Source organism: Erythrolamprus reginae, chromosome 3 (genome assembly GCF_031021105.1).
Source record: "Erythrolamprus reginae isolate rEryReg1 chromosome 3, rEryReg1.hap1, whole genome shotgun sequence".
NCBI classification, from domain to species: domain Eukaryota; kingdom Metazoa; phylum Chordata; class Lepidosauria; order Squamata; family Dipsadidae; genus Erythrolamprus; species Erythrolamprus reginae.
The window spans coordinates 63101181-63125468 of NC_091952.1; the positions used below are offsets into that span (position 1 = coordinate 63101181).

The 24288-nt window shown below is 37.6% G+C and overlaps 1 protein-coding gene across 5 annotated transcripts; it reads left to right on the forward strand.

Moving 5' to 3' along the window:
- The first annotated feature begins 265 nt into the window (after window positions 1-265).
- GUCA1B (guanylate cyclase activator 1B) lies at window positions 266-24288 on the forward strand. 5 transcript variants are annotated; one of them, XM_070748915.1, is made up of 6 exons: window positions 266-318; window positions 2176-2261; window positions 12759-13192; window positions 18841-18990; window positions 19616-19745; window positions 21686-21888. In XM_070748915.1, exons 3-6 carry the CDS (start codon window positions 12989-12991, stop codon window positions 21808-21810), a joined length of 609 nt encoding a protein of 202 aa, XP_070605016.1. In that variant the 5' UTR covers window positions 266-318; window positions 2176-2261; window positions 12759-12988; the 3' UTR covers window positions 21811-21888. The 5 variants fall into 5 exon arrangements, with proteins under 5 accessions (XP_070605016.1, XP_070605019.1, XP_070605018.1 ...); XM_070748918.1 differs by lacking the exon at window positions 266-318 and adding an exon at window positions 3067-3122 and having other exon boundaries at window positions 1750-2261; window positions 19631-19745; window positions 21686-24288; XM_070748917.1 differs by lacking the exon at window positions 266-318 and having other exon boundaries at window positions 2129-2261; window positions 19631-19745; window positions 21686-24288.

The following is a 24288-nucleotide window of genomic DNA, read 5'->3' on the forward strand; positions in this document are numbered from 1 at the left end:
ATGAAAACGGAAGCGCGAGGTTCGGTAGCAAAGTGGCCTGTTAGGAATAATATTCATAATAAGAAGAGTTCCTTTTGGGCGCCCTTAGAGTTTTTGTCTTGCCTCTTCATTAGCTCAAGAAATCATTGCTCCCTTCCTTTTGCCTTCTCTTTTGCGGATAGAATGAAATGGAATGGAGTAGAGTGGAGTGGAATGGAATAGAATAGAATAGAATTCTTTATTGGCCAAGTGTGATTGGACACACAAGGAATTTACCTTTGGTGCAGATGCTCTCAGTTTACATAAAAGAAAAAGATACATTTTGTCAAGAATTATGAGGTACAACACTTAATGATTGTCATGGGGGTCAAATAAGCAATGAGGAAACAATCAATATTAATAAAAATCTTAAGCAACAAGTTATAGTCATACAGTCATAAGTGGGAGGAAATGGGTGATAGCAATGATGAGAAAAAATTAGTAGTAATAGAAGTGCAGATTTAGAAAATAGTTTGACAGTGTTGAGGGAAATATTTTTAGCAGAGTGATGGTGTTTGGGAAAAAACTGTTCTTGTATCTAGTTGTCCTGGTGTGCAGTGCTCTGTAGCGACATTTTGAGGTTAGGAGTTGAAACAGTTTATGTCCAGGATGCAAGGGGTCAGGAAATATTTTCATTGCCCTCCTTTTGATTCGTGCAGTATACAGGTCCTCAATGGAAGGCAGGTTGGCAGCAACAAGTTACAGTCATACAGTCATAAGTGGAAGGAAATGGATGATAGGAATGATGAGAAAAAACTAGTAGACTTGAACCAAATTCTGTCATATGGTGAGAGACTACATGGCACCCTGAATGAGAAGTATGGCGTTGGGACATAGCTCACCAGCCCCCAAATTGGGAAGGCTTCCAGATTGTTTGAATATGACTGTTCCTTTAAAAACAAAACTTCTCCAGGCATTTTCCATGGGAGCAAGCTATTGTAACCGGTCTAACCTGTATGCTACCCCTCACCCCCACCCTAATGCCAGGATGTTTCATCCAATTTTTGCCTTGGAGGTTCCACTTTCAATTTGAGTCAACTGGTGCTACTACTTTTACTTGGCATTGCTTTAATCTATTTCAGTTTCCTGGAAAGTAAACTGTAGTATGATTATTGAAAGCAGGTGCTCACAAAATAGCCCTATAATAGTTTCCCAACAGTGTTCAGATGGCAATTCCACCTAAGGCCAGGTAGTTAATACTTCCAGGCGATAGTTAATATAATTAGGATACATTAATCCTGAATATAGAGGTTTCACTCGCAAGACTTTAACAGTAGGCCATGGTGCCTTTTGAAAGCAAGTATAAAAATGTTTCATATACATCAATAAATTTACGGGACCGTCTCCTGCCGCATAGCTCCCAGCCACTGGTTAGAGCTCACAGGATTGCCCTTCTCCAGCCCCATCAACTAAGCAATGCCAGATGGTGGGACCATGGGGGAGTGCCTTCTCTGTGGTGGCCCTAGCTTTCTGGAACCAATCCCCCCCCCAAGACCTGCACTGCCCCAACTCTACTGGCTTTCCAGAAAGCCTTGAAAACCTGGCTTTGCTGGCAGGCCTGGGGGCCATGAATTATTGCCACTTCTTAATTCCAGGCTAAATGACTTGATTGGGATGTATGACATAGTATGATTGCATTAGTGAGATTTTAATAGGGTTTTATATTATTATTATTATTGTGATTTAATTGTTTATACTATTTTTTTCTATTTTATTGTTGTAAGCCACTCTGAGTCCTTTGGGAATGGGCAGCATGCAAATGTAACAAATGAATGAATGAATGAATGAATGAATGAAGTAAAATAAATGCTGTATCTCCTTACAACTCTTGTACGTCACTTTTAAAGACCTTATATGCAATTCCTGGAAATGTCATGTATGTATGTATGTATGTATGTATGTATGTATGTATTTATTTATATGTATTTATAGATATAGATAGATATTGATATAGATATAGATATCCTTGTCGCTTCTTTAGGTAGGTACCTCTATCTTTTGGCAGCAAATTCTAAAAATGTATCTAAACTTGATTTTAATGCCTCAGTTTAAATTTTAGTATCAAATATATTGTTATTGGATTATATTGTTATTAGACCAATTGTCACATATTTAACTCAAATATACCAATTAAAATAACAACATCTGCAAATGAAGAATAGAAGAACAAACCGAAATATGTTTCCCATCCTCAACAAAAGACTTTAAAAATTTCTATTAAAAACGATCATCTTAAAATCAAGGTAAGAATTTTTTCTAAAGAGTGTCTTATAATGCCGGATAAGATTTTTTATATATTGAAAATACTTCGTAATACAGGTAACAAAAATATTCATAATAATTTCTATATGTCTTTTTCTGAATAAACAAAACTACTTTGTTTTTAGGAAAAATGCTTAGCTTTTAATTGTCTACCTTTTGTCTTTTTCTATGCCTCTTGTAGTCCCTTGATATTTTATTTTAAATGAAGATATTTTATTTTCATTTTAAACTGTCTAGACTGTTGGTTCATTATCTTCTCTAGGTTTCTTCACTTAAAAAAATGGTGGTCATTATGTCATATATCAGCTTGGTTTCCCCTCTGCATATCTCTTATGACATATTGTTGTTGAATATGTGCAGTAAATTTATCTATGGCTGGTTCCCTTTTGTTGGGAGAATTATCTTTGTTCTTGAGGGCACTCAAAAATCTGTTGGAATAGACCTTTTCAGGATTTATGGAAATTAAGTCTCAATTTCTTAGGAGTTTATCTGGGATTTAGCAATAAATCTATTTTTGGAAACTCAAACTCCTGCTTCTAAAGCTAACAACAATAAAGAATCAAGGTCAAAGCTCAGTTAGATAAGTTTCTTTTATTTCAGATACAAAATGCCCCAGGAATAAAGACAGTGAGATAATATGCAATGATGATCTCTATGTATAAGAGCCCATAGTTTAAATATATTTTACTCATTCTGTCATATGAATGGTAACATATCCTTGTCGGGACTTTGTTCTCTGTGAATATGGAGGAATTTGTGCCCTATTATAATCTTATTTAATTACAGGCTCTTTGCTTCTGTCATTGATGGCTTCAACTCCCTCATCATCTCAAACTCGGAAAGTGAGTTGAGTGCTGTTCAAAACCTGTATGCAATAAAGAAATTGTGAAAAGTTCAAGTCTTACCAAAATAAATGTAATGATTCTGTTCTTCCCTAAATCAGCTTTCCCATTGGATGTGTAGCTTTTAGAGGGATTTACCCAAATCAAAGCAAAATGACAAAAGCAGTATTGTGCCATCTTACTCAAACTTTGACTCTTTGATACATGTGGGAAGAGTCAAAAGAGGAAGACATAAAATACATCTTTTTCCTTATGGCATTTTATATCATTTTGGTCTTTTCTGTACATTCATAGATTTGACTTAGGGTGATAAAGAGCCCAGACAGATAAGGCTATCAGTCAGTTTACTAGTAAAAATGGTTACAGAAATTCGCTTTCCAAGCTCTCTTCTCAAGGGTCTGAACCAGCAGTGGGTTGATCCTACTGTTTGATTTGGCCTGGTTTGATGAATCAGTAGCAGTGGGAGGCTCTGTCCACCCACCCAGGATGCTTCTGCTTATGCGCAGAAGCGTCGTGCACAAGTGCGAACCAGTAGCAACAGGATTTAGAACCCAGTATTGGTCTGAACCTGTATGGGCATCTCCTTTTACACTTGTTTATTGTCTCTATAGGAATCCCTTAAATTTAACTGTAAACTGGTGAAATATCTTCTGAGTCTGGCTGGACATACAAGACTCATTTTGAGTTCTTTCCTAGAAAAGCCAATCCAGCTACTACCAACCTGTTTAGCCACCGATCCTTTTTAGTGGGTCATCTACCACTGTGGTTTTTTCAGTAGGCAGTTGCCACTGGATATCTTTGGAGGGCTTGACACAGAGGTCTCTTAGTAAGCCACACACTTCTCACACAGTAGCTTTGTGATTGACTTACTTACCGACTACATTTTTTCACTAAGCCTCTCCTATTGAATGGCTTAAAAAAATTACTATGTTTCATTTATAAGATAAAATGTAGAAGAAACAAAACTTACAAAAAAAAGAAAAAGAAATGCATACATTTTTGACAATTTCATAGGCATTAAATACCGACAATGCAGCAGTTTATAAAAGTTTCTTTCAAACTATAATTCAGTGTGAATTAATCCATTATTCCACATGCTTTCCCATTGGTCAATCAATATAACCAAACTTCATTGCCCGTTGGACAATCAGTCTTTAATATGTTTATTTTCCAAATTCAGTTTTAAGAACAAATCTTAGCAAAAATATGTTCTTCATTAGCATACAATACCATTTCAAATTCAGTTGATTATACTCAAAACAGTGGCTTTTTAAATCTAAGTTAAGCCTTTTAATTGTAAAAATTTGAACCATGCCCTTCCAACTTCAATTCTTCTTTCAACTCCAAGAAACGTAAGAAAGCCCTGTTTTATATTTAATTCAAACTCTTAGAATGGCATGGCTTAAAAAAAATATTCTTAAAACTGCATTCGCTTTAGCTTTATCATATCAAAAATATGCATGGCCCTCCAAATCTGTTAACATCTTAATCTTCAAAGTATCCTAGTCTTTCATCCAAACCATGCAGAAAACATCAAAATATAATTTTAGTCTGATAATTTCCTCTCTCTTTAGCATCCTGCACCAATTTCTATTTAATTTTCATTTTTTTTCTCTTGCCATATTTTTTTTGCCATTGCTTAAATAGAACATCTGTTAACTGCATTGGTAACATCTGGAATAAAAACATTTTAGGTGACGCATTCTTCTTAATTATAAGTACACAACTTTCAAAACATTCTTGGTATGATTCCTCACTTTCATTGTCTCCTGAGCTAAGGATCTGATGATTCAGTGATGACACTTGGTTTCGAGAGAGCAAATTATGCACCTTAATTTTATGCTTATAAATCAAAACAAAACAGAAGGTTCCCCTTCTTCTATCCATACAGAACAGCGATTTTCATTATGATGTGTGGACTGGTAAACATGCTTGATGAGGAATTCTGGGAGTTGAAGTCCACATATCTTAAAAACACCAATATAGAATGCAATCTGCTGTCAGGTATTTTCAATAAGGTTCTGATTTAGGGAAGTTTCTGTGGCAATATTTTGAAATTTTATGATAAGACCACAGAATATTGCATTCAGTTTTGGCTGCCACAATATAAAAATATTTTGACACTAGAAAGAATGCAAAGAAGAGTAACAAAGATGATTAGGGGACTGGAGAATAACATATTTGAAGAACAGAGGCAGCAAATGGGTATGTCTAGTTTAATGAAAAGAACTAGGAGTGACATGATAGCAGTGTCTCAATATCTAGGGGCTGTTATAAAAAAGAGAGGGTAAGCCTATTCTCCAAAGCATCGTAAGGCAGGACAAGAAGTAATGGATGGAAACTAATCAAAGAGAGAACCAACCTAGAATAGAGGAGAAATTTCCTGACAATTAGAACAATTAAGCAGTAGAACAACTTGCCTCCAGAAGTTGTGGGTACTCCAAGACTGGAGGTTTTTAAGAAGGGATTGGACACCATTTATCTGAAATGGTGCAGTTTCCTACTTGAGCAGGGGATTCGACTAGAAGGTCTCCAAGATTCCTTCCAACTCTGTTATTTTGTTATTCTATTCATCTTAATAATTTCTTAATAAGCAATAAAAGGGAAATGTGTCTTGGTTTTGCTAGATTTTTAAACAAATGTTTCTATTATTGCTATTGTTTTATGACTGAAAGGCAAATACTTCAGAGTTGAATTATGAAATAATGAATTTAATTGTTAAGCTATCACTGCAAAATTAATTACACAGGCTTCTAGAAGATTTTAAAGCATGAATTGTGCTTTCATTTGTGGCCTCTTCTTCATAGCTGATTTCTATAGTGCCATAATACAAGACTAATAACTAATGATCTCCTATTTATAACGAGCCAATTTAAGGAAATGGTGCTTCTCTTGGCCAGTGTAATGAGGACATGCAGAAAAAAGTGGTTCATAACATGTCTCAGGTCAAGCAAGGGAGAGATAGTGTTTAGCCAAAAAATACTCTTATATTGTATGTTAAGTTGTAGGAATCACTACTCAGGACACAGACTTCTGAATAACTGTTTATCAACAACTTTCTTTACAACCAGCAGGGAGGTGTCAGATGCATTAACAAATAACGTTTGAGCATTTTCTTGCTCAAATGCTGGACCTGGGTGAAACCATGTTCAACTGTCAGTACACAACGCCATACCCTTATACCTTGTGCTCTTGTATGTTATTTTAAATTAAGATAGTACTGTATTCCAGTCCTGAATATACTTTCTAGAGCAAAACTTAATACAAAATTGACTATGTTAGTGATACTTTTATCCTTGAAGGAACTCATAAGTCTGTGATTGTGGATTTATGGCACATATGCCACAAATGGCATGCGGAGCCATTTAGCTCATGCTTTCTCCTCACTTTCTGTGGCCTGTGCCTACCCAGCTCTCTGGAGATTCCACCCCAGTGCTGTTTGGGCATGCATGGCTTTTCCTCCCTCACAACTCCATTTGGGGGATTAGACATTTTCCCCACTCCCACAAACTCTGTTTGGGGAAAGATACTTCCCCCCCTCCCAGTTCTGTTTGGAGATGGGAGGTTTCCACTCCCAGCTCCATTTGTAGAAAGAGGCTTTTCCCCTCTCCCACCACTGTTTTGGGATGTGAGGCCAAAACGGGGGTTACACATGCATGTGCAGGGGATGGGATGGGATGCACAGGAGGGGCATTGCATTAGGAGGGGCATTGCATTATGGGTGGGAGCACTCATGCACTATGACGCCTAAAACACGATCTAATATTGCCCACAAGATCATATGCTGCAATGTTCTACCTGTCAATGACTACTTCAGCTTCCATCGCAACAACACAAGAACATGCAATAGATTCAAACTTAATATTAACCGCTCCAAACTTGACTGTAAAAAAATATGACTTCAGCAACCGAGTTGTCGAAGCATGGAACTCATTACCTGACTCAGTAGTGTCAACCCCTAACCCCCAACATTTTTCCCTTAGACTATCCACGATTGACCTCTCCAGGTTTCTTAGAGGTCAGTAAGGGGCGTGCATAAGTGCACCAGTGTGCCTTCCGTCCCCTCTCCAATTGTCTCTCTCCTTATCTCATTTATCTTTTCTTCCTTTCAAATTTGTTCACCTATACTTTTATATCTTTTCTTCTATTCGTTTCTTTAGTTATATTACTACATATCTATTCTCTTCAATGTGTATTATGTATTGGACTAACTAACTAACTAACTAACTAAATAAATAAAGAAATAAATAAATAAAGAAATAAAGAAATAAGTGCACACTTTCAGCACCCAAGGAAAAAAAAGGTTTACCATCACTGTCATAAGTGATCATTAAACAGTAGCATAATGGAATTTTGCATTCCACCCTCTGTATTAGATTCTTAAGTTGTAGTAGATGCTATTATTCCAAATGGGAAATCTCAGTGAGATCTTTTCCCTCAACCTTTCTTATAGCCAACAAAAATCTGATCCCATCCTGTTGCTGGCATTTTCTGAATGTCTTTCTTTCTTTAACATAGCTAACATGTGAGAACATGCTTTATAAATAGTCTTTAAAAATGAGTAATCATTTTGTCACATTTTCCCAGCGTTCTTAACAGGAAAGATCTTTGTGGTCATGTTTGCTAATAGTACATATTAGTATAGTATGTAGTATGTCTTGCCTAGGACAGCTAATAACTGGGTATCGTTTCCCAAGATAATTTTTGCTGTTGCTTCCTTATCCTGTATGAACATTTAACATGCTATAATGAGTTAGTTTAATAAATCTATGCAATAAAAGCAAATGATAATTTGATTTATTTGATTTCGTTGAGGAAAAACTAAGTACAGTGGAATTTATTCATTTACTTACTTACTTACTTTCCATCCTGCCTGAAGGCAACTCTAGGTGGCTTACAATCAAGATTTTCCCTAAAGTTTGTGAAATATCTTTGTTCATGTTTTAAACAGAAGCTGGTGTCACCTTATTAGTAATAAATGGTTTGTTTGTATTGGTAGGGAATTAAATTAGATGATTCCTGAGTTCCATGTCGCTTGTGATTTTATACCCACAATAGCATTGACATGAACACTGTTGTTCTGTTATATTGTTGTTTTTAATAATACTCAAATTCAAGCAGGCATCTCTGAAATGATAAAGATACATTTGGGTATTATGATTCCAAAATGCCATAAAAGTAAAATAATAGATATCCCCTGTAATCCATTTAAGAATCTTTAATTGTAATTAGGATCATCAGGGGGTTATTTCAGAGTAAATATAGAGAAGCTATTTTGTCTTTCTGAGAACTAATCATTAACATCCAAACTTACATAGAAGTGATGCAACACTACACGTTGAGCATGTGGAATCTTGTTTCACATAGTTGATTTTGAAACAGCATGTTTGAGAATATCTCGCACTGCAAGAACAAATAATTCAATACCAGATCAAGTAAAACTAGACGGTTCCCCTGGAAACTCTAATAATGACGTAAAACTTAATCATTTAATCAGACTTCTTAGGAAGACTCTGAGACCTGAAAAACTTTAAAGAGGCTGACAGAAACAAATGGCTAAATGCTATCACTGATGACACAGGCATGTATGGTGTATGGGATGTTCAGGGAGGGGTATCACCTCTGGTGAAGAGGCATGTCATGTCCTTTTATGGCAGCTCGTTTAGGGCAGCTTTTAGAGCAGCTTGTTCACCTTTGGTCCCTTCCTGTCACTCAGCTCTCACCTGAGGGTCCTAGTAGCTGTAGCAAAGGCAGTGGCCACACCCCAAGCAATAGCTCTGACTGGCTGGCCAAACCAAGCTGAGAATAGGCGATGGGTCATTTACTTTTGGCGAGATAGGGTCTTATCTATCCCAAACATGTGAAGACAGATTCCATGATGAAACCTACTAGAATAGCTCAACAGTCATGAAGGCAGTATCTGCAAGTGATGTGGTATGCTAAGAGCATGGCAAGACATGAAAGATGCCCGGGTCAACCACTAGGAGAAGATAAACTCTGACTGCAAACCTCCACGGCCTTGTGGCTATATTCATCATTGGAAAATAATGGAATAAACCTTGAGGCAAAATCCCGAGCTGGAATCCCGGAAGCAGTTTGTGACTGTGTACAGCCACGTTCTGATAACTCCTGTGACGTAGCTGGAACCAATCGTACTGGCCTTTGCCATTCCATTGGATTATTTCAGACATGTGTAGAAGGGGTGTCTGCTACTTGGGTAACAGTTTATCCTCCATATTAACCTACCCAGGCTTCGTGCTCTGAGGAGTCCAGAGCATGATATCATGGTCTTTCGAGACCGAAGGATGCCAATGCAAAAATGCAATGCAATGCATTGCAATGATCTTGCAAGAGAGAAATGGTTACCGATAAATAGTTCTGGTGAATGATGCCCATCAGTTTAAGGAGAACCAGAAGCCATTGAATGACTGAAGCACACAGTAAGAAATGCCTTGTCCTCTGTTTCTGTCGCTTCTCAATATCCCATGCTAAGGATTCATAATATAAAATAACATAAGTACTACTAAGCATGGACAAATATGGGCAGATTAAACTAGTTTAAATGGCTTTAAGCACTAATGAGCTTTTGTTATAACCCCCTAATAGAGTATCAGTCACAGCAGTGAATACAGACTTATTTTTCTACTTTAGTTGGCTTTCTACAGCAGTATAATTTGCCTTCTGTGGTGAATAATCATTTCAGAAAACATAGTAGTCATTTGGTACAATAACTTGTGGTTTGACTTCTTATTTTCCATTATGGTCACATTTGGATCAACAGGATAGTTAGTGTGATTCTTTATCCTGTCGATCCATATCTATATTCTTACTGGCCAGAAAAATATTTGAGATACAACAAGATAACATCAAAAGTTGAGCAGTTTGGAAGGAAGGGGATGTAAGATAAGTAGAATGATCAAACAATGTATTTTTAGCATATGATAGTGGCTAATTGATAAAGTTATTCTAATCTGCCTCACAGATAGTCAATTGTATCTGCATAATCCCTCCTTTCCCCCACTGTATTCCAGTTTACCTATTCTAATGTAGCCACTGTATTAGAAACTCATGGTGAACTGTAAACTCACAATAATGTATACTTTTTCAGAACATTTGTTAGTCTGAAATGGTACTGCCAGACTCCTTTTGATGTTTAACATGAGAACAAAAGTTTGATCTGATATAGCAAGGGAATGACTGAATGACAAGCGAATTGGGATAAGCTATTAATTTAATAGTGAAGTATGATAACTTAATAAAAATTTATACAGTATTTGCAAAACAAAAGCCTATTTAGGAGTTTAGTATAATAAGGCAAACTGCCCTTTCGAGAAGAGTGTAAGTAAATATATTTATTTCAAAAGCTTGAAAAAATGATAGCAACTATTGTTAATATTGCTATATTATAGTTAGGTTGAACTATGAGGTATAATTATCTAGATTCATGAAATCTCATGGAAAATGACTATTAGTAGTACAGTGATCCCTCGAGTATCGCGAGGGTTACGTTCCAAGACCCCTCGCGATACTCGATTTTTCGCGATATAGTGGTGCGGAAGTAAAAACACCATCTGCGCATGCGTGCCCTCGCGCATGTGCAGATGGTGTTTTTTACTTCCGCACTTGGGAAGACCCCCGCCCAACAGCTGAGGACCCGCCTGCCCGCCGCTTGTCCGGCCGCCGCGCCGCTCGTGCCGCCGCTGCTGGCGCGAGCAACGCCGCTTCCCAGCTGAGTGGCGCGAGCAACGGCATGGGTGGGCGAAGGGCGCGCGCGCGGACAAGGGGCGCACGAGCGGCGTGGCGGCCGGACAAATGGCGGCCGCGCCTGGCGGCAGCACGAACAACACAAACAGCGTGGCGGCCGAACAAACGCACGAGCAATGCAAGCGGCGTGGCGGCCGGACAAATGGCGGCCGCGCCTGGCGGCAGCACGAACAACACAAACAGCATGGCGGCCGAACAAACGCACGAGCAACGCAAGCGGCGTGGCGGCCGGACGAATGGCGGCCGCGCCTGCCGGCAGCACGAGCAACACGAACGGCGTGGCGGCCGAACAAACTCACGAGCAACGCAAGCGGCGTGGCGGCTGGACAAACGGATTCTCCTCCGACCTGCCCTCACCTTAGCTTCCAGCTGATGCTTCGATCCTTGGAAGAGGCCAGAGCGCCTTTCTGCACCACACTCTGCGCTCGGGTTCCTTTCCGGAAGATGGAAGTTTCTCTCTTTCCATCCTTTCTAGCAATACAATACTCGATGGTTAAAACCATTTTAACCATCGAGTATTTTATTGCTAGAAAGGATGGAAAGAGAGAAACTTCCATCTTCTGGAAAGGAACCCGAGCGCAGAGTGTGGTGCAGAAAGGCGCTCTGGCCTCTTCCAAGGATCGAAGCATCAGCTGGAAGCTAAGGTGAGGGCAGGTCGGAGGAGAATCCGTTTGTCCGGCCGCCACGCCGCTTGCGTTGCTCGTGCGTTTGTTCGGCCACCACGCCGTTTGTGTTGCTCGTGCTGCCGGCAGGCGCGGCCGCCATTCGTCCGGCCGCCACGCCGCTTGCGTTGCTCGTGCGTTTGTTCGGCCGCCATGCCGTTTGTGTTGCTCGTGCTGCCGCCAGGCGCGGCCGCCATTTGTCCGGCCGCCACGCCGCTTGCGTTGCTCATGCGTTTGTTCGGCCGCCATGTCGTTTGTGTTGATCGTGCTGCCGCCAGGCGCGGCCGCCATTCGTCCGGCCGCCACGCCGCTTGCGTTGCTCGTGCGTTTGTTCGGCCGCCATGCCGTTCGTGTTGCTCGTGCTGCCGCCAGGAGCGGCCGCCGTTTGTCCGGCCGCCACACCGCTCGTGTGCCAATGTCCGCGCGCCCGCCTTTCGCCCGCCCACGCCATTGCTCGCGCCACTCAGCTGGGAAGCAACGCTGGGGTTTCCCCGCCGCCCACGCAAAGGGGAAACCCCGGCAAGAGGGGGAAGACCCAGGGAAGCCACCCAGCAGCTGATCTGGCCAGGGGGAAGCAAACTCCACCATCTACGCATGCGTGGCCATAGGGAAAAAAATGGCGCACATGCGCAGATGGTGTTGTTTACTTCCGGGTTGAAAAATCGCGATATAGCGTTTCGCAATAATCGAGATCGCGAAACTCGAGGGATCACTGTATACAGCAATCCAGTGAAAACAGTAAATGAATAAGATAGTCATTAGTTAAAACCATTAAATCATGACTACAGTGGCTAGGTTTACGTGATATGTTAAACCCAACACAAGTAAGACATACTTTGCTTTACCAAGCCAACCTTTATGTCAGAGATTATGGAATATAAAGAAAATCAACAAAATGATTTATATTTAATTGCATCTCCATTTCTGAATAGCTCATATAATTTGAAATTAGTAACGACGGTAGGTTATTATTTTATAGATGGGTTATTCTCTTGAGGGGGGTGATAAGTTCATAGGTGGTCAGAATAAGGTCAACAAAATGAGGTTATAAATAACTTTTAATCGGGTAGCATTCATATTAGTAGATTAGCATCAGAGACCAACCTCGGAGTTCCAACTAAAGGATTGTGTTGAGCCTGGGATATTAGGAGGGCTCTGTGCTACGTATGTGGGAATCTTTGAACTGACCTTAGATATTTTTATCTTATAGTTCAGGGAAGGTACATGAAGATGAAACAGTGAGAAAATTCCTCAACAAGATTAAATTAGAGGCTGCAAGTAAAAAGGAACATGAGGAGAAGAAGCCCAACTTTCATGTGCAATAGTCACTAAGAAAATGTAAAAGAAATTAAATTTCTAAGAAGAAGAAATAAAGGTTTGCAAGAATAAAATTTAGAAGAAAGAAATAGCAAGCATTTCTTCTCCATTTTTCAAAGCAACATGGGACAACACTTCACAAATGAGGAAGGAGAAACAGTTGAGATTGATGTGGCTGAGTTACAAGAATGGTATAAGAAGTTTGTAATAGAATGCCCAAGTGGGACACTTTTCAAGCATGAATTCAAACAATTCTTTGGAGTTCAAAATAATGAAGAAGCATCGGAGTATGTGGACAGCATGTTCAAAGCTTTCGATAAGAATGGGGTAAGCATGTTGCAAATGATATTAAAAGTTGAACGCTCACATTCTCCTGGTTTCTAAATGTGGAATTTCTCATCATTACAATCACCCATTTCTTCCCACTTATGACTGTATGACTGTAACTTGTTGCTTGTATCCTTGAGATTTTTTATTAATATTGTTTCTTCATTGCTTATTTGACTCCTATGACAATCATTAAGTGTTGTACCTCATGATTCTTGACAAATATATCTTTTCTTTTATGTATACTGAGAGCATATGCACCAAAGACAAATTCCTTGTGTGTCCAATCACACTTGGCCAATAAAGAATTTCTATTCTATTCTATTCTATCCTATTCTATTCTATTCCCTTTTGGCTAGATGCTAGATGCTATTGTTAATGCTACAATTAGACAGAATTTACCTAGAAGCAAATCCCAACAAAAATAAATTTCTGAATGAGCTTGTAGAAAATGATATGTTTCAGATAAATATGCTAAGAACTCAGGAGGTTCAGAATGCTGTACAGGAAAAGAACTAATCAGTTAAAAGTTGTATTTAATTGTCAGATTCTTATTCTGTGGTAGAATATTGATAGACTGTATCATCATCATTTTAAAATAAATAGTTGTTTGATCAAAATTCTCTCAATACTTTGGACAATTGTGTTCCATAGCATTCATTGTTTCCAAAAATTGGGGAAACTGATGAAGTGTATTGTAGTATATGATAATATTTCCAGGAGGGGGGAAAAAGTAGGGGTGCTAGAGCTGGAGAGGTTAATGTCGTTATAATTTATTTGAGTAAAGAAGCAAATATAGGTTTCATGCTGACATTTCTGTGAAGTGGAAAATAGTTTTGTTTTATTTTTAATGCAGTGACAGTATCAAATGCATGAAATACTTATTATGCCTGATACTGGTCAAATTGCTGTGTTAGTGGCTTTGGATCAAATAACCTGTTTTGCTCAAAGAAAAGCAAAGTTTAGTTACAAGAAACTAGAATTTTTTCATTAAATGTAAATACAATACAAATGCTAAAGGCATTGCAATCAACACCTGCTTGCTCATTTTATAACATTATGGTAATGTCACAATACTTTATATTATTCATGCACCCATTCTAATCAGGAAAAAGTAATAAAAAGTAGTGTACTGAACCTGGCATTTGAATATGGTTCAATCTTTCATGAGAAATGTGTGTTGCAATATTAGGATACAGCATTAAGCACATGCAAAAACAGTTTAAAAAAATAAACCTATTTAGTTGCAGTGTATTACAAATAAATATTTTCAGCCTCATAGGTTCATGTGTCCAGGTATCAGCCAAAAAAGTAACAAAATATGCGTAGGGTCACACACTCCTTAGATATCCACATCACATGAACTGGACTAGAAGTGCTTCTACATGTTGAAAATCAAAAGCACTTAGATTCCAGTCATCCTAATGATATTCTGACTTATTTTTTTTACTTTTTTCTGGAAACATCCATAATTTTGTAATTTAGCTGATAATTAATTTAAAAAATTAACACTATTACAGGAGGTAAGGTTTATGAAAACCAAGGTGATTTTCTCATTTGTATGGGATAATTATTTTAATATAGAATTTGAATGCAAAATATTTAGCGCAAAACCAATTGAGGATGCCTATTTTGTAACATGATGGTCTTGTATAGCTGTTGTAACATTCACAGATTTTATCTGGGGGAAAAAATGAAAAAAAGTAGTGGAAAAATACTGGAAGACTATAAATAGATGAGAGTTGTAAATAAACATTATCTGAATGTTGTCTTGAAATCTCAATGCCAGGGCAGGAGGAATTACACAATAAGAAGCTTGTCTGAAACAACTGTTAAACATTTCTGTTGAGTTTTGCATGCATTAGCAGTGAGTCTTTCTGCTCTTGATGTATCTTGACTAGAGGTAAAGGCACGTCATCTCTATGTGACATAGGTTCTGTTTTCCTCTATGGAGAAGGTGTTGAATCCATTCAGTCAGTCAGTCAGATATTGACTGATTGGTTGGTTGGTTGGTTGGTTGGTTGGTTGGTTGGTTGGTTGGTTGGTTGGTTGGTTGGTTGGTTGGTTGGTTGGTTGGTTGGTTGGTTGGTTGGTTGGTTGGTTCGTTCGTTCGTTCGTTCGTTCATTCATTCATTCATTCATTCATTCGGTTTATATGCTGCTTGAGCTGTTCAAAATAGTATAATGATTCAACAATCCTGTGAGGTGATTGGGCTGGAGAAGACTAGTCCAAATTACCAAAGAGCTTTCATTTCTAAAGCTTGTATAGAATAGATTACGCTATATGACTGCTATACACTCAATTAACTTTGGTTTATTTGATATACCATGTACATAATCAAACTATAGCTTAGGTGAAGTGTGAATCACATCTTTAATAGGAACACAAGTGATGTTTAATGGGCAAATAGCAATTGCAGAAATGTCAATGGAGATTCTCATTCATCCAGGTTAATGATTGTCCCAAAGGTGCTTTTTCCAAATGGCAACTGGACTTTCTTGGGGGGAAATTTCGATTCTCATCTAAGAATCGAAATCGGTTGTCTTGGTGTGCAGTGCTCTGTAGCGACGTTTTGAGGGTAGGAGTTGAAACAATTTGTGTCCAGGATGTGAGGGGTCAGTAAATATTTTCCCTGCCCTCTTTTTGACTCGTGCAGTATACAGGTCCTCAATGGAAGGCAGGTTGGCAGCAATTGTTTTTCCTGCAGTTCTGATTATCCTCTGAAGTCTGTGTCGGTCCTGTTGGGTTGCAGCACCAAACCAGACAGTTATAGAGGTGCAGATGACAGACTCAATGATTCCTCTGTAGAACTGTATCAGCAGCTCCTTGGGCAGTTTGAGCTTCCTGAGCTGGCGCAGAAAGAACATTCTTTGTTGTGCTTTTTTGATGATGTTTTTGATGTTAGGTGACCATTTTAGGTCTTGAGATATGATAGAACCTAGAAATTTTAAGATCTCTACTGTTGATACTGTGTTGTCTAGTATTGTGAGAAGTGGAAGGGTGGAAGGGTTTCTCTTAAAGTCTACCACCATTTCTACGGTTTTGAGTGTGTTCAGTTCTAGATTGTTCTGGTCACACCACAAGGATAGTTGTTCAACTCCCCGTCTGTATGCGGATTCATCATTGTCTCAAATGAGTCCGATCACTGTTGTATCATCTGCAGACTTCAGTAGTTTAACAGATGGATCGTTTGAGATGCAGTCAAAAAAGAAAAAAACAAACCAGCTAAGTCTAGTTGCCTTTTGGAAAATGCTCCTTTAGAACAATTGCAGAAATCCTAATTCTGATCAAAATTACTGCATTAGGATAGATTAACTATTTTCTCTTGACTTGTTCTAATCAGACATACAAATGCTTTGTCCTGGAAAAGAAGAACTTTAAATAAAAATGGTTTTCTACTAGAAAAAATGTTGCATTGCAAAAATATAATAACAATCTATATCTGCCAACAGCAGATCCAAATTTCATCTTGCCCCTCAAGATGTCATCATTGCCATCTTGATGGTAAGTCAAACTGCTGTAAAGTCCTTTAGTATATTCTTTCCACCTGTTCTTGATCTTCTGCTGGTCATTTAGTATATTCCCATTGCAGTCTTTAACAGTTCCTTGCCCTGCTGAAAAGCTGAATCATATCATTTTCACTATGGCAAATATGACATTAGTATGTCCTTTTCTGTTAGTTTCTTCCAGATGTAGACACAGTTTCCCCCCCCACTGCCTATTTTTGTCTTTCCCAGCTTCAAATTGGAAAATTGCATTCAAATTTTCAACTTTATTCTTTATTACCTTTAGTTTGGCTGCCCTTGTCTATTGTATTGTCATATATTGCATTATATATTCTATTTTAATATTAATACAATATATAGGTGGATTAGGTTTATGGTTCTCTAGTTAAGCATGCACCAGATGTCTATGGAGATTCTCAATCATCCAGGTCACCTAGTTCAATGGTATCATCACACAGCCACTTGTTTTCTTTGGGTTTTGATGTGTCACATTCTTTTCAGCAATTTCCATGATGTTACCTTGGAACTCTCACTACTGTTCACTTGGGTTTTTCTTCTTCCAAATTTAGTGTCTGTCAGTGTGTATAATTGTTGCTTGAGTTTCATAAATCACAAGTTTATTATGCTGAGATGATTTTCCTGAAAAAAAACGTGATCGCCAGCTTCATTTTGTCCACCTCCTAGCCCAAACTATTCTTACAACTTCTCCTTGGCTTACCTTTGCATTGAAATCACCCATAATATACAAAAGATCATTTTTAGGGGTGAGAGCATGTTGAAGCTCACTGTAAAAAAGCTCATCATCAGAGTCTAAATTGGAGCGTAGATTTGTAGCATAGTGATATAGAATGAAACTATCATATTTACTAGTCTGATTGAGAACTTTGTAGAGGGGGCGGTGTTGCTACTTTTTACAAAAAGTCCTTAAATCTAAAAAACATCCAAATTACACATGAACATGCTCTTCCTGAGACCATTGTCTTTCAGATATCTTTAAACACCACATTATGATTTCTACTGTGTTACAGATCCCCAGACTACGACATCGAACATGCAGCCTCTGGCCCATACCCTCTCATTTTTCTTGGTAAACTAAATCTATCAAATAGTCCTCTTATCAAATAGTCCCTTAGCAAATCTACAACAGAATCTATTCATTCAACCCTGAACAATGCTGTAACTAATCTGGGACTGGATCAATTAGTAACCAACAACTTTAGACTCAACAACTGCCTTGATTTGATCTTCTGTAACAGTTCAAACTCTATTTATGGATTACAAATAAAAGAACCCTTTTCAAACAGTGGCCACACCATGATTGACTTCTATTTCAATATACACCCTTACAATATACACCCTTACAATATACACCCTTACATCAACATAATGATGGCATCCCCCATTATAATTTTTTAAAAGCTAAGTATGATCTCATAAACATTGACCTCTCATCTCTTGATTGGCAAACCCTATTCACTGGCTGTAACACCACTGAAGACCATTACAACATTTTTTTTACTTGAAGTCAAAAGAGTCATTAGAAACATAGAAACATAGAAGACTGACGGCAGAAAAAGACCTCATGGTCCATCTAGTCTGCCCTTATACTATTTCCTGTATTTCATCTTACAATGGATATATGTTTATCCCAGGCATGTTTAAATTCAGTTACTGTGGATTTACCAACCACATCTGCTGGAAATTTGTTCCAAGGATCTACTACTCTTTCAGTGAAATAATATTTTCTCATGTTGCTTTTGATCTTTCCCCCAACTAACTTCAGATTGTGTACCCTTGTTCTTGTGTTCACTTTCCTATTAAAAACACTTCCCTCCTGAACCTTATTTAACTCTTTAACATATTGGTCAAGTCACATGGCCGTCAAGCCACTTCTACCTGGTCACATGACCATCAAGCCACACCCACAAAATAAGGCACGCCCACAGTGTGGTAGAAAAAAATTGGTAGTCCTTCACCGGCTGTTTGATATTGATTTGGGGGGATCTTCCCCAATCTTCAAAAGCCATGAAAAAGAGGCAGAGGAGCCATTGGTGTATTGTGTGACAGAGCACATAACAGTAAATGTACTGCTGTTGAAATTTAAATTGATCACAATTAATGTGACTATTTTATATTATTAGGATAACACCATTGACTTCCTAGAATATGTGGCTGCTTTGAATATGGTTTTGCGAGGGAAACTGGAACACAAACTGAGATGGACATTCAAAATATATGATAAAGATGGAAATGGCTGCATAGATAGACCTGAACTCCTAGAAATAATTGAAGTAAGTAGAAATGTGTGGTGTTTTTGCTGAATGTTCTTTTTTCATCTGAAATGTATTCTTTTAAAAAAATGTAGTCTCCACAACAAAAGAAAGAAGGAAGATGAATAGAAGATTTTTTTTTATCCTTACATTTTAAGCAGAAGTTTAGGAACACTTGAAAGAAAGAGAATGGATGTTAATAATTATTTGTTGACATATGTTCCCAGTTTTTGTTTAAGAGCAAACAAAGTTTGTCAAAGACAACAAATTATTTCTTCCCATTTAATTTTACCTTCCCCTCAGAAAGAAAAAAGAATATGAGATAATAAACTATGTCTATTAGATTTTTTTCCCCCAAACCTGAAATTCTGGGTTATAGATAACATCGCTAATGTATGTTTCATTGTAGTTTTCCAATTGTTCCTTTCATAAATTTGTATTAAAAGTGCAAAACACCTGTAGAATGCATTGTATCTGATACAGCACTAGGTGTCCATGTAGAAACAGTCTACATCAATCATTCTATAAATTTCCTAAAAGGTTTCTTTTGTTATACTTAACATCAAGCTAGTCATCAAATTTATATGTGCATCCATCACAGAGGTTTACATATCCCTTATTATGTGACTTCCACGTAATAATATAGGTTTTTCCTCCCCAGGCTATTTATAGCATTAAGGAAGCATGCAAATCTGAAGAAGAAAGAGCTATTCCTGGTCTTACTCCAGAAGAGGTTGTGGAAAGAATATTTCTTGTCGTAGATGAGAATGGAGATGGTAATAACTTGATTTGAAGCCATACTGATGTCTTATTTTAAATTATTGTTGGCAATGTGATGCCTTTCTAGACCTTTTGTAACACAAAAATTCCCAAAACATCATGACTCACTACAAGTCCAATATAATTACATCTCAACATTTCTGGTGGCAACAGGTTGTGCCTGATACAAGTAATATACAGATTTAATCCATGTCTTTTAACATATGGAACTTTTAATTGACGTTTTAACAGTTATTGCCTTACCAATTCACAGTAATGTGGACGATGAGAAATCCTAGGAACACACTCATGTTGAGTTCTTTTTTTTTTACAAAAAAATAACAATATCTGAATTATTAAATTACAGATTTCCCCAATTTTTATTATTTAAAAAATATGGGAAATGATAACAGTATTTGAATAATGTTTAAATAAATATTTGACACCCCAAATTCCATAATGCTAGTGACTGGAAACTTAAGCTTTCTCTTTCTCATTCTCTAATAGACACCCAGATTCATTATCTGTACTATTCAGCAGGGGTGGAAGGCAGAAACAAATTATCAGTTTCTCAGATTATGAGTCATACACCTTAATTTTGGTATAATATTGTGGTGAATACTTTCCAGAATTATTCATTTCTGCAACACACCTAAATTTCCAATATACTGTAGTATAACAGTATTGAATGGAGTAAAGTTTTTTTATTGTTATTGATTATTAAGGATTTTTAATGTTAATAAAGGAGTTTATTTTAAGGAGTTTTTATTATTATTAGTGCTCAATTTGACTTTTTACTGTATTGCTGCCTTGAGTCCTGTGGGATTGGGCAGCATATAAATCAACAAAATAAATAAATAGATAAATAAATAAATAAATACATACATGCATATATATATACATACATACATGCATGCATACATGCATACATACATACATAAATACATACATACATACATACATACATACATACATACATACATACATATATACATACAATTTCAGGAAATTGTGTTTTTTTGCCCCAGCTATGGACCACAAAGAACACAGCACATAAAAAGTCTGTACAAATCTTACTTTACTAATTAAGGACTACTAATGAGCTTTCTTAGTAATCATCAAACACAAATACAGTTTAAAGCAGTCTTTTCTGAACACTGGTTGTTAATTCAACTTCATTAACAGCCAGCATGAGTCCACAAATAATAACTCAATTTTGAGTAAATAGTCTTGTAGATATCAGCAAGCTTACAGTGGTTGCCAAAAGGCCCAGAAGCACTTTGCAGGAAAAATGCCAAGAGAGAGAACAAGAGCTGATCAGAGTCAAGACACAAAGGAATATGAACGAACATTGTTTCCTACAAATTGCTTCCTTTTTTGTCATCCCTTAAATAGGCTAGGGGAATGGCCAATAATACTCAAGCCTCCTACTCCCGAGGAGGCCTCTTCCTGAGGAACCATTGTTGCCTTTTGGCAGCTCTGCATGCCTGTGCATTGAGAATAAGCCCCTCTTCTTCTTCCTCATCACTGATAGGAGCTTCTAGAGGTTCTGAAGGTCCTGGTTGAATCTTCGCCTCTGGAACTGACTCCTCTTATCTTCCTTACTGTCCAACTTGGGTGCCAGTTGCACAGGCCATTGGCACATCACCACATCAGCCTCTTTGGTGCTGGCATCAACTACCAGGTGAACGGTCTGGTGGCGGGTCAGAACACTGTTTCTGAAATTTCAAATCATATTTCCCTTAGTTAATTATTCTTGTATAATCACTGCCCTAGTTAAGGAAAATATAAAGGATTTAATCTGTTCTCAATTGAAGAAGCAACATTTTGATCCGTTAATACATTTCCTTCTCCTCTTTATAGTCCAATGAAAAAGGAAGATGGGAATTGACTAGTGGGATTGGATCTCCCCCAATTTTAACACACTATGATTTCTTTCTTGCCATTGATTCTTTAGGACAATTATCTCTGGATGAATTCCTTGATGGAGCACAAAGAGATAAGTGGGTGATGAAGATGCTACAAATCAATGTAAGCCCAGGTGGATGGCTTGCCAATAGGAGAAGAAGTGCAATGCTGTAATCATTACTTGTATTATTTCAAAAGTGTAACAAGGAAAAAATTATCCCTTGTCCTTCATTCTGTTTTTTTTTTATAGCAGCAGGTTGAACTGTAGGGAAAAACCAACAATATAATGCTGTTTTAAACCATAAAACCCCACCTGAAATGTAGGGATGAGGACTATTTGGGTGGCTATAGCTGATTTGGGGCTATTGACAGTGTTGGCAACAGGCCTAACTCATATCTCGGGATAATAGCAACTACTCCATATTGCTTACTTCTGACCCCAGATTTAGTCATCACAAAATGATGATGTGCTTAAAAATAATGTCTAGGCTGTCATATTTCACACAGCAAAGTGGTATCATATGATGAAATGTTCTGTCCAAGAGAAGTCCATATATAGCAAAAATTAGCATATCAAGGAAAAGCTAATGTTTTGTAATCTTATAGGGAGAAGCAAATAATCCAGTTGCAAGTGTTTGTAAACTATCCGGTTTGCATAATATATTACGCAATATTACGCATAATATATTTTTTTGAGTATAAGGTATATCTTTTTCTCCTAAAAGAGGCTGAAAATTTGGGTGTGTCTTATACTGTCCTCAGAATGTAGCTTATTCAAAGCTTTTTTTCCAGCCCTAATGATCTGCCCAGCTTGCAGGATTTTTTTCATTCCTACTCACTTCATAGAAGATTTTCCCCCCTAGCCCTAAGTCTTTGCAGGCTTGTTTTCATTACTACTCTCTCTGAAGAAGATTTTTTTTAGTCCTAACCAGGGGATAAGATAATGTGCTGAAGCTGACCAGACTAAGAACACTAGCCAGATGAATACCTGGTAGGTGTTGTGAGTGGCCCAGGGCTGGATCAGCTAGTCACGGACTTTGAGAAAGATGAGCCGGGTCCATCTGGGTATCCTAGGCCAGTGTTTTTGCTAGCTGAGTCTGAGAGTGATAGTGGAGTTAGAACCAGAGGAACTTTGGGAACCACCAAAGAGTGTAGAGCTATGGTAATGTCAGAGTCACAGGATGATGGGGATATTGAGGACCCAATCTTAGATGCTAGAATTAGAAGAATGAAAGACAGACATGAACATCTCTATAGACGTAGATTCAGGCATTGAATATCTCTATGTACGTGTGGCTGTCCCTGGAAGTATAAATAGAGCTGTTTTTTAGCATGTTTCTTGATAAAGACAATTGTATAAGGTTACCTTTGCATCCAAGTCTTAATTGTAGATTAATGATTGATAATTAATAGGCCCAGGCAGAACAGTAGGTAGATATTTCCCCCCTATTTCCCTCCCCCAAAACTAAGGTGCATCTTATATTCCAATGCATTTTATACTCTGTAAAATATGGTAAGTTATAAACAAGTTAGATATACCGTAGCTTAACATTTTGAGCAAACTCAACCATTCAGTGTGAATGTAGCTCAAAACGGCATTAGAAGATACAATTGACATTCTCTGATTATTGTTGATGGTACATGGAATGGATGAAACTACTTGCAGAAAAATGCAAAAATCATTTGAATATTGAAATCATTTGATTTCAGTGAACTAAGGTCTCTCAGCAGCAATTGTAAATACTAGTCTTGAATGAAAGTCAGAAAAGGTGACAACACAGAATTTCCAGTAAATTAGCTATGTGTTAACAATTTTTTTGGAACTGGCTTGGAGAACAAAAAGAGTTTTCATAAGTTTCCTTTTGTCTCTGCTGCTCATAAAAGAACGGTTTCCTGATCTTAGAATTTTATGATCATAGGTTCAACCAATGTCAGTTATTTGTTAAAGTTGTAAAAATGTCAGATGAGGAGTAACAACATATCATTTCTCTTACATGTTGGAGCTTTAAAATGTTATACTAAGGTCTTAATATTGTGTGCAGTGTAAGCTGCTAAAGTTTGCTGAACTTCATAAGCTGCAATGGATCACTTATGTTATAAGTTAAAGATCACTTCATCTATCCTTTGGCTTTGGTCTTTCTGGTCAACTTGGAGATGAGAAGAAGATTTTTAATGGTGCAGCTTCTTCAATCACTTGCTGGAGAGATCGCTGATAAAAGAAAATTAAGCCCTTGTTCTGCCCAAATTTCATCTTTAATTCTAACTTCTTCACAGAAATATCAACAGGTCCAAGATCTGTGAATAGTAACTACTTGGAGTGAAGTTGATACATCTGTCTGTATCTTATCAACTTAACATAATTCCCATTCCCAATATTGTTACTATAGTAAATAGGTAAAAGAAATTCTAAAAATTCATAATTTATCTGAAGTTAATATATACATTAATTCTAGGTAAATGTTAGAATCTGAAAGTGTATGTGACTTTGATTTAGACTTTTGTCCCATGGCAACATCAAAATACACTTTTAATTGTCATACCTTGTTTTGGTGTCTGTGTCTCCTCCCCCCCCCCCCCTTAAAAGAAATCTTGATCTATACTATGTTTTCTTGGATATCCCATAAAGAAATAAAGATGTGGGTTCATTCCAGG

Coding starts and splice junctions, on each gene's coding strand:
- GUCA1B (XM_070748915.1), top strand. CDS start 12,989: ATGGGACAACACTTCACAAATGAGGAAGGAGAAACAGTTGAGATTGAT. Junction 13,193..18,840: donor AAGCTTTCGATAAGAATGGG/GTAAGCATGTTG, acceptor TTATATTATTAG/GATAACACCATTGACTTCCT. Junction 18,991..19,615: donor AACTCCTAGAAATAATTGAA/GTAAGTAGAAAT, acceptor GTAATAATATAG/GTTTTTCCTCCCCAGGCTAT.